Below are 11,689 nucleotides of genomic sequence, written 5' to 3'. Positions count from 1 at the left end.
ACATAATCAATTATCAAATTAATCAATTAATTAAAATCATCAATTATAAGGAAATCAGAAGCACGCCGCAGAAGCAAATAATTATCACTACTTTCACCGTCATGATCAAAGATATCAAATTTTATTTGCAGTCGCATGGTCCCTCAGGAACCGATCAAAGTCGATCAAGCGCATTCTCGCGTAGCCGCGCAACGCAGGCGCGAAATACAAAGATAGACAATATAAAATTACAATCGTATTATCGGAGTGGATGTTCAATAAAAGAACGTTTCGTCTTCTCGACGCGCTCTACCTCAATTAAATCCATCATCCGATGACATAGAGAGATCCGGAATACGCGCCGTGGACTGCCTCTTCTCCTTTTCCTCCTTCTCCTCTCGAAACGATCCGTCCAGAGGATTCCTTACAGGACTGTCCGCGATCGCAGACAAGGAAAGAAGTGCTGGCGGTCCGTCCATTTTGTTTTAATTATAGCCCCCAATCTCGCCGTTCTAGTCGTCGACACAATCGACGATCGAGCCCGCAGGATCATCCAGAACGGTTGGACGAAATCGGCGCATCTATCGCAGACGGGAGACAAGTCTCCAGCCGAGGTATAGAGCCACCGTTGCCCAAAGGGTTTCTCGTAACGGCGTCGGAATCAACAGCGACAGCAGGCTGTCGGTGGACGACGAGTTGCTGTTGCGACCGTTCAAACCTGGACCGATCACCGGTAGCGTCGATTTCTCGATCTCGGCGTCCTGCAACAGTAAGCAGCAACATTGATCGCTCAGTATTGTTTTCTTCAATTCTAATAGAATGAAATGTTGTTAACGTTCAATATTTGAAGTATGCTGATAATCAATTATTAATTTTGACCCTCCGCCGACAACAATGTATTTTTATGAAGAGTACGGGTGTAAGATAGAAAAAAAATGTGTCCAAGTTGCATATTGATGACGAAGCACGTAGACAAAATAAAATAACTAATAATGATTAGATCGCAATACCATTAAATGTGTGTCTCTGTGAAAATAGATATTTAAACAGTAAATGGACGTAACGAGACTTCTCCGATACTCTCGCGAAGATTTGGCGAAGGCGACCTGTCGTAAGTTTCTCCTCGTAGTAGTAGATCCGGGGAGTGAGAATGGTATGGGAAGGAACAACGGTCGACGTGCGGGGTTAAGGTTCCTAATTGGGAGTGTCCTAATTGGACGGAATTACCGACGATCCGGCACTCTCTTGCGGCTAAGCCTTCAACGAAAAAGAAAAAAAAGGAGGAAAACGCGACGCGGTCGTTTTATCGAGTCCCTTTACTCCGACGAATTTACACGGAGGAACGACGACAGCGTTGTAAGAGGGGAAATATCGCGTCGCTAAAGTCTACGTCTCTCAGACTCCCTGTTTTCTTTACGGAAACTGTTTCTCGCGCGCAACCACTCGCGACCCGGAAAAAAGGTTCAATTAAAGCTTGCTTATTAACGACACTAATTACCCAATTAACTTCCATTCCGTTGCACTGAATACCTACGACTACTGGTATTGGTGAAGTCGCTGCGTCTGCAGTGCAGGTTTTCGTGCTAAGAGAATCGTATAAATCGCTCGCGCGCAAAAAGGAATTCCGTTAGGATGTACTTATAAACGATACTTATTACCCAATTAGTTCGCGATACTTTCGGATGAAGCCGGTATAATGATTCCGCGTATTAGCTGAATCGCAAGAATTCTGTATTAAAACAAAAAGACATACGAAATCCTTCATGCGAGACGCCTTGTACAAATTTCTTGCAAATTCATTTGAGATAATACTTGTAAAAATTCATTTTTCATATAGAAAATCTTCTTTTAGCATCGGTTCAATTTGTAATTTGATGCAAGATGTAAATTTACGCCGAAATAAATTGATGTATTTTTTGTAAAATACAGATACAATTTTTCCCGAGCAAAATATAATACAAGAAACGCATAAAAAATCCATTACATTAACCTAGCTAAAGTCTGAGAGAAAATTATCGCAAATCTTGATAGCACGCTCTTGTAATATCTCGCGTGAAAGAATGATCTCCTGCCGCAGGACGATTAACTCCGGAGGGTTCCCTTTGTTTCTTCATTCTGCCCGCCTCCCGTCGACGTTATCTCAGCTTCGACCCGCGACTTCCGATTCCCGTCTCGTCTTAATCCACTCGCCGTGACCGGACGTGCAATAATAAACGCCCGGGGAAAGTCCAATCACCAAGGCGGTGGGCTTTTATGGGATGGCCATAATATCTGGGCAGTGTTCGACCCTACGAAGGAAGAAGAAGAGAGAGAGAGAGAGAAAGGGAGAGAATACATGTTCTCTCACACCCTTGCAATCACGCACGGGGAAAAACATTCGATTCGTCGTTGGCGCGTATAAGCGCGAGAGGAAAGATTATCTTGGATGTGGATAGGGCGAAAAGTAAGAGGAGTAGACGAGAACGTCACATTAAGGGAGAATTATGTGGGAGGGCGCGAGAGTGCTGCTCGTGGGAGCGTTCTGCTCGTCAATTAATAGTGTCCCTTCCTCGCCGCGGAATCGCGCTTTGACTGACACTGGGGTGAGTCGCCGCGAAGGGCGAAGGGACATGATCAACGTTCGTTAATGTCTAATGCGTACGAGGATCCCCGATCGGGTACACCTGCAACAGTAACCGAGATGGACTTTCTCTCTCCGCGGACGTACGTGTCGTTAGCCTCTACGTGTATGAACAACCACAGAGATATCGCCATGACGCCGTTTTATAATCCTGCAGTCCGGAAGAGAACGCTCATTCGAGCAATACGGTTGGCTACAAGTCGTTCGTGTGCATATAGAAAACTATTTTATTTTATGTCAAAACTATTTTGTAGAAAGCGAAATACGAGAAATGTCTCTTGCCGATAAGATTAAATCGATAAGATTAAACTTATACATGAAATGTTTTTTTAATTAGTATTTTAAAGCGAGAGAGGAAATATCGCGATATATCCTTTTATACATTTTTTATATGCGTTCGCGATAAATGCCAGAGATATATCTATGTATGTAAATTAAAATACGCGGTGTTGTATATACGTTCACACAAAGAAAATTGCATCGTCACGATGCGTGAATCAATTCTCCGGATTCGAAAAAAAAAAAGTAGAAAACGAGGTCGGCTATCATCGGTCGGCAATGGCAGTAAAAACATTTCACGCACAAAAGAAAACCACTGCGATCAAAAGTATACGAAAATGCATGAATGCAGATTAGAAAGCAAATTGCAGAAAAGACGCAACGCACTCTGCTTTGTGACGAATGAATCGTAAAATGTAAATTTCCCCGTGATTGCCCGTACTGCCAACCGCAACCAGTTCTTCAATACGCATCGCGAACGGAAAATCAATATATTGCATTTCCGCGCATGTGCGCGAGCCATCGATACGTTTGTTGCACCGGCAAAGCATCGAAGAAAAACAGACAGACAATTGGAGAATAAAGTAAGAATTTTCGCACGCCTGTCTCTCGGTTTATACATCGCGCAATCCCCGAAATAAATCAATTTACGAGCGGTGGGATAATTACCGCGCCTATGAGTCAAGCGTAGCGCTCGCGGCGATTTATCGCGAATTGTCGGTCGACTGGAAAAAAAATATCGGCAATTACGCACGAGCGGCTTTCGCGAGAGTGCGCGATGCGAGCGATTAAACCAAACGCTCCTCTCGCTCTTTCTTTTTCCATCCTCGTTCCACCGTCGTCGGGGACTTGCCGCAGCATGATAGAGAAGGCTTACGATCGCGAGCGTGTGCCGCGCGCGACTACTGACAAGATAGATTATTGTGCAACGTAATTGCGCGGTTTGCCGTGGAAACGGCCAATCGCTCGGTTCTAAGGTTTCGCCGCGAAGATTAAGTAAGAAAAAGCCGATGGAAAACAGAAGTTGCGGTCGACACGCTCGTTCGGTACGTGCAATGCGCTCTCCGTAGCCAACGTCGTTAAAACAAGCTGCGCGATGCAACGGTCGACGATAGTAAAAGTGCCGTCGCGAAAACCAGATGCACGCGGAAACGAATGTTACGCTCGATTGTTTGGTCAATCTTATTTCTTGAAAGATCAATTTTGTTTCCAAAGGTAGATAAACAATTAACTTCTCATTAAAACTGTTAATATCGTTGCTTACGGCCGATAATAACTAATAATTAAACGTCGATCATTGCTAATTAGTACGGCTATACTTGCATACGTGATAACTAGTTGCAGCCTGCAGTTACCGTCATATTGCAGAAATTATCCGCGACTTTCACTATTTTTCACGAGGCAGTTGCTTATCTAGCGAATCATTATTACTATTACAGGTGTCTCGTTAAAGAGATGCATGAGTATTATATAAATTATCGCTGCCTCGTGGGGCGAAATCGCACAGGCGCGGTGCGATAATAATTTTCCCGTTTCCAATGTAGCGAGGGAACGGCAAGCAGGAATTTCCGCGAGTGCTGCGCATGACAAAGCATTATAAATTTGCGCGCAGGTTACGCGCAGTAGCGCAGCCGTGTTCCGCGAGAGGATTGCGGGATTTGCAGGAGTGTGACGTCGCAGGTATCTACCAGCGAAGGTGAAAATAAGACGTAAACGAGAGTTAAGCGGTTCGCGTGCAACGAGCGTAGGCTCGAAGAACGGTCCGAAGAACTATCGACTTTCTTGCATCGGGTTCTCCCCCCCCTCCTCCCTCTCTTTTAGCAGTGGTTCGACGTGCTTTGCCCTCGGCTTGCGCCATCGCAAAAAGATCCGTTATCTCGTTGCGCGATGAGGGTATATACTAATGTATCAATTTGCGCGTCGGTCAGATCGTTTAAACGACTGTAGACAAATGTCAGGTGAGCGCGCGTTTCGCCACGAGATCCGTCGCAGACGTATACGTTATTCCGCGAAGATGGTACGTTTCTTGTCGAGTACGCGGAAACAAATTAGATCGAATCATTTAGGAGCTTCTAAACTAAAATTTCGACAAGCAAGGATCTAACGTGTTCGTCAGTAATGAGTTTTGCGGAGTGTACGCAGTACCTATCGGCATGCCCTCACGGGAAATTGCCTGACTTCAATTTTCCAAGCGATACACGAGGAGTCAGCTATTTCGCTGTTTCTGACACGTCGAAGTACTATATCCCGCGTTTTACGAGCGCGGCCACTCTCACCCATAATTCTGTATTACATAGAAACGCAAGTTACCAGGTGTATAACCCTCTCTATCCGGAGGTCAACGAAAACATGGCGAGAACGCGTATAACTATTCGATTACCGTATGCAGGTATAAAAGTGACGATCGGCCGAGAGGCTAATCGAAAGAGCGAGATAGACAAAACGCGCGAGGTAGGAGTGAACAAGCGGAGGGCGGAAGGGAAGAGCTCCGATTGCACGAGATAATTGAAGATAATTTTCTCGGCCCGTGGCCACGGCTCGTGCTGCCATGCCCACTTAACTTTCACGTAAGGGGATGTGGCCACTTAGCCGCTACATGCTCGCTTACTCTCCATGCATATGTAAAGCACCGTGCCATCAGTAGTTTCCCGTGACCATTGCGCGCAGAGGGGCATGGGAGACGAGAAGATCGTTTCCGTGACTTGCGACATATTTCCGGAAATCTACGAAAAGCTCGTTAGACGTGTTAGAAAAGCCGCAATTCGATGACGAGTATTTTAAAAATTATTTCTATGTGTTTAGAATATAATCCACTTTAGTGTTAAATAATTTTTCGCAAAAAGCAAGTTACTTTTATTGTGTAGGTTATTGAATGATAAAATAATTAAATTTCAATGTAAATTTTTTTTAAGATGATAGATATAACGAGATGTCAGCTACAAGATCAGCCCGTTTTGATCCACGAACGATGTTGCTAATGTGGTATTAATCTTCATTATTCAATTAACATTTCAATTTCTTCGAGCGCGCGAAGAAGAGAAAAGCGATGAAGCCAACCCTGATGGCTCTAGGAGATCCTCTATTCTTATTATCAACAAGACGCTACTCGAGTTACCAAGTCGAGGAACTGATCGGTATCGAATCTCCTACGAACAGGCGAGACGAAGAGATTTCTTCAATTTCACGGGTCTGTTCGCCCCTCTTCAATTACCGGCACTTAACCAGCAATAATTAGACGTTCCGGGATTGGGTATCACGCCGGCGGACCTTTAAAGTGGATAAAAGCGAGGCGGAATAAAAGAGAAATGGCTCTTTCCACCTTGTTCATCTTACTATCCTTCTCCCCGTATACTTTCTCTTCTTCTTACTTTTCCTATTAGTGTCTCATTCTGCTGCCATTCACTTTCTTTCAATCCGCAACCGCAAATAAGAGTCATCGTAAAACCGAGGGGAATTTTCTCGTTCATCGATACATATTTGATCGAACGACCCTCCGTAGTCTTTTCAACGAAGGAGTGGATATCTCGTAACTGTCGCGACAATAATCAGAAACTTTCCGCATTAATTATGCCCGTTTCTTTCACGTATTACAGGGAGCCGGATGAAACGACTCAGCATAATATTGATCGCGCAATATGTTTGTCTTGACTAATAATAGACAACAGGAAATTGCATTCATAATTGGATAAGCGTTTGAAATTCAAATATTCAAGAAAGAAGGATTGCCTCGTCTTTTTAATGAGTTTCCCGACATTTTTAGAAGAGAGATATTTATAATTAATCCGCAACATGGATGATAGGTATTACTTCTTTTTAATAAAAATGCTAGGAATATAGTCTCGCATATATAGAATGTCAATCCATCAAAATAATATCGTAGACACGTTTCATTACTGCATTAATCTCGAAGATGATGACATCGTGCACGTTTCTATGTTCATAATGTATATCTTCGATTCGCATTTCTCTATTTATTCGCCAGCCAATTCCCAATCGCCACTTTCTTTCTTCCGCGAACAAGAGAAGAACCGTCGTAAAATACCAGAGAAGGACCATATCAGTCCGCGATACATATTTGATCGAACGACCACTACGAGAGGGAAGGAAGGGGAGGGGTGGAGTTTTGATGAAGTGCTAGTGTGGCACCCGGGCTATACACACGGGGGGCAATACTAGATGTCTCGACGGTGGTGAGCTGATATTTATTGCACTCGTGGGACATCGCTGGTACCCTGATATAACTAAATTCGCGTTTATGACCCCGCAACGACGATAGTTTCTATCTTTCTTAAAGAAGAAACACCTTTAACTGCAAACTCCATCGTAGTGAGGCGCCCAAAAGTTTCGCGGCGGAATGAAAGATATTCAATCATTCATGGCGCTATCAAATCCTGAATATCAGAAGACAAATCTGGATACTAGTCTATCTCGAAATCGATACTCATGAATAAGTATCGAGGTAAATAATGATACGGTCTGATCAGATTAGATTAATGTAGGAATTTTGTGAAGAATTCAGATAATAAAAACTCGAATAAATAAAGAAAACGTTAACTTTAATGTTGGATTAGAATATTTTTTGGATTCGTCATCTCTTGAAAAAGTTTACATAAGAGTATCTATAACATTCACAAAAATAAAGGACACACGTATGCGTTTATGAAACTTGTGATATAATTTGTAAATTAAGCGATAGGAATTTAGGGATTTCGAGGGCGAACAAAATTTCAAACTAATCTTTCGGAGAATTCTTTGTCGTGCATTCGTTACATTTTATAATACTCACGACACAAGGGTAACTTTATGACAAATAAAAGCCTTCATGGAGAAGATGAAATTGCGATGCGTAGAGTGAAAAGTTACATGATGGCTTTTGTGTGTGCAAAACGCGTGCCGTACAATTTTTACGCATGGCGTTTTTACACCTGTACACCTCTCACCATAAACGCTTCTGAATTACGCCATCAACGGTGGCACCGACGACGCGAAGAGAAAAGCGATAAAACGGTGTGTTCAAAATTGTCGATAACCCGACTCAAAAATAAAACTTAATCTCTAATAATAAATGAGCATGAAACTTGATACACACAGATATTTATAGATACTATTTACAATATTCTAATCATTCTCGATATAAATACCGTTATATTAATGCAATTGAATCGCGGGGGAGGAATGTATATTTTAATATGGAAGAAACAACGCGTGACTCCACATCGAGATCCGTAATCTGCATTCCTCCCCCGCTACTCGATCGAATCGGAATTGCGGATCTCAATGCGAAGTAACGACGCGTGACTGGCGTGTAACACTGACCTTGGTCCTGCACGCGTGGAAATCACCGGCGATGTTCCTGAGATTGGCACCCACGCTCGTCCACGACTGCCTCTCGTTGAGGATCAGGCCGAGGTGGCAGCGACAGGTGGTACCGTTGCAGTTGCTCACCTCGATCGGGCCCGTCTCCATGACGGAGCTCTCCGAGGCAAAACGTCTTCGTGGCCGTGGCCTTGGGCTCGGCAACGGTGCACCGTTGCTGTTGACGTTACACTCAGGGAACTGGAAAGTCGCGTCTCTCATCGGGCTGCTGGGGACAGAAACTGTCACGTGGGGCGACGGCGGTGGCAGCTGATCCACGGCCGATTGCACCAGGTCTGGTAGCGGCAAGCTCGACAAGTCTTCGACGTTGCCGGGCTGCAGCCAGATCACCAGAGGTTGCTGAGACCCAGAATCGGATCGACGCGGCGCTCGATCTATGGAACAAAAAAGGGAAACTCTTTTCAAGATTCGCTCTATAAAGATTTTTGTATTCTTTGAGTGTGTACGAAGATAATCGCGAAACAGATTGCTGTATTAACATAGACGGAAGTTGAAAAGAAGCAATGATTGGATTGATCGGCTCGTATGTCATAATTAAGAGATTCTTTCGAGATTCTTTCTCGAATACATTTATCAGACAACAATGTCACGTGATACTTGAATTGATGACCGTGATTTTATAGCTACCGTCCGCCAACGAACGGTAATAACATTTCCCGCTCGTATCGCCACGCTTCATAACGACAATTGATTACACGCAAATTACATTACACAATGGCAAATCGTCAGTGACCGGAGTGTGCGCTGAGACGGTTACTTCGCATATAAGGTTTAATGCCACTAAGTACACGCTGCAAGGTAACGTAGTCCGAATATGGCAAGAGCGACATTGTTGGGTAATGATCGTTTTAAAATTTATATCGGGTGATCCGACAGCCTTCTCTTTATAGTTTCGACATTTGCGCACATTACGAGAGAATACCCTTGGGCACGTGCAACTTTTATCTGGATATCGTAAGAATTTATGACATTCGCTCCAATTTCTCGAATAAACGATTAAAAAATATTCTTATTCGAAATAAAGATATAAAAATAAATTCATTTAATTAGAATATAAATCTATGTATATCAGAATTATGTACATGTCAGTGTTTACAATTTCTTTGGCGTGAAGATCACGTCTGTTAAACTATTACGCATAAGATTTCTTAGGCCGATCGTGATACAACGACATTGACAATCGTAGATATTGATAGGCGTCAGGCCTTGAAATCAACTGTTCCAAGCTCGACAAACATATACGTCAGTATCTACGCTTGGAAAACGTGCGTTATCACGCGCCACAGCAGACTGCCTGTCTCCTGTCTGGATATGTATGCGCGTTTTTATCTACCCCGGCTACGATTTCGTAGAACATTGCAGTCCGACGATAAAGTCTTGACGCGCTGTCTCTCGCTACTAAGTGACACGCTTTCCATTGCGCTTATGTCGTCGCTTATTTGACGTTCAGATATATCTTCCTCTTCTCCATCATATCATCGACTAGCAGTTTTAAGCGACCACGTCATCCCTTCTCTAGTTCGAGAATAAAAAAATCCTAATACTGTCTGATGCAACGGAGTTAATTATATAAATAAATATCGCTTCATGATCGGAATCGGATATCAATCCTGCGAGTTGCTGACGTCATGCTTGCTCCTTACAGATAACCGAGCATCGAGAAGAACACTTGTCGCCTGTTACGAAACATATCGCGATATCATGCTCCTGCACTCCGCGGTTGCAACCTTGAAAGCGCATCGCACGACTCCGACCGCAGTGAAAGCGGCTCCCCGCGGAAAGGCGCTCACCGTACCGTATAGTTCCAGAAACATTTAGATATGGCCACTTTTCATTTTGCACCGTGGACGCGTACGAGTCATGCATGACAAAATTACAATTCTACCATGCCTCGCGGCTGTCATTGTCTCGTTCTCCTCTTTCTCTCCTCTCTCTCTCTCTCTCTCTTTCTCTGTCTTTCCGTCATCTTCCCGCGCAAGCACACGTGGTTGCATCCTTGACATTTCAAGTAAACGTCCATAATGGCTCGGGGCTCTTTCACTTGTGCAACGGCACACACATCGCCTATATTCGATTAAAGCCGCTCGCCGTCGCGAAATCTTCGTTGCTGCAGAGCGCTGCAACAGCAGCAACGGTCGCTGCAACTTGTAAGAAGGATAGAGAAAAAAGAAAGAGGGATACTGCCAAGCGCTCGCGCTCTTTCCACCACTTGCAAAATATATGCGTCGTAGAGATGCGGTATCGACGCCCCGTTGGTTTTCTACCTGTTTTTCCAAATGTCATTCGACGGTTCCCGCGTGAGAACACCCGCGCTCACGCTGGAACCTTTACGGAGAGAGATTTATAATAATCGAATTCGATATTTATTATGCCAAACTCGTGATGTTGAAGGATTTATGTCTTTATATGTGCGACTTTATGTACGATTTCACGAAGAACTTGGCAATAGTTATCCGTAATTCGGAGTCATATATTTGTTTCGAAATTTGTTTCTAATCGATTTGTTGGTTATTACGCGAATTAAAAGCTATAAATCTGTTGAAAATAGCAGATGGATTTTGTTATAGGAAACGTGGGAAGATTGAAAATAAATAGTGATATAACTTACATTTATGTGTGTATATATATATATATAAAAAGCTACGTTTATATTTTAAGAATTATCTAATTCGAGAATTTCAAGGAATACTATATTACAAAAGTCTCGAGAGAGAATCGATTTATTACACGTTTCTGTTTAAGCCAGCATTATCAAAGGGAAGCTCGACGAAGCATTTCCACTTTACGAAAAATACACGGTGATCTTACTGTCGCGGTTTTCCTATTACCTTTGTTCAACGGCGTATACCGAAAAGCTCGTCGTAGCAAATCACTGAAAAGAGTATATAGTTCCAACGCGGCCCCGCGCGCGCACGACGCATAAAAGGCGAAGGTTGCCCCGCGAGCAAAAAGTGCATCGCGCACGTGGCCAACACCCGCATGCACTCTTCGTGGTCTCGTGTGTGCACTTCGGTGTGTATATCTGGATCGAGCTATGTGCACACTCCAACGGTGGAGTGGGATAGAGACGTTGACCGACAAAGAGAAAAGCACAGAGAGCAGAAAGAGAGAAACGCGGCATGTATAATGTGTTTACGTGTATATGTATGTGGGTATGTATATGTACGAATGAGAAGAAGCAAAAAGAGAGAGGGAGAGAGAGAGAGAGAGAAATAAATAGAATAGGACGCGGAGGGAAAAGAGGAAAGATCAACAGTGGGAGGAAGAGCGAGAGGGACGGAGACCGCCGGTAGCATATGCGAGCACGTGAGTCACATGGAGCGCCCTTTGTACATAAGTGCAACGCAACTTGTTACAGTGTACGTATGTAACGGCGGGAGCCAGTTTTAACGTGTGTGGGTGTACGCGCGCGTCCGTGTTTCGCGGTTGTGTGAG

General features: G+C 43.8%; 1 protein-coding gene across 2 annotated transcripts in view; it reads right to left on the bottom strand.

The window, feature by feature from the left end:
* Positions 1 to 538: 538 nt before the first annotated feature.
* Positions 539 to 11,689, bottom strand: part of LOC108730760 (uncharacterized) — a 21,295-nt gene continuing 10,144 nt past the window's right edge. For both annotated transcript variants that reach the window (XM_018460665.1, XM_018460664.1), the window contains 2 exons: positions 8,195 to 8,628; positions 539 to 740 (listed from right to left, as the gene is read on the bottom strand). In XM_018460665.1, the coding sequence (XP_018316167.1) occupies positions 561 to 740; positions 8,195 to 8,628 (614 nt within the window). In that variant the 3' untranslated portion in view covers positions 539 to 560. The remainder of the gene's footprint in view (positions 741 to 8,194; positions 8,629 to 11,689) is intronic.

The sequence above is a fragment of the Mycetomoellerius zeteki genome, unplaced genomic scaffold, assembly GCF_001594055.1.
Source record: "Mycetomoellerius zeteki isolate Tzet28-1 unplaced genomic scaffold, Tzet1.0 scaffold96, whole genome shotgun sequence".
Taxonomy (NCBI): Eukaryota; Metazoa; Arthropoda; class Insecta; order Hymenoptera; family Formicidae; genus Mycetomoellerius; species Mycetomoellerius zeteki.
Note: the sequence above shows the minus strand (reverse complement) of the source record. Positions and strands in the feature narration are given on the sequence as shown.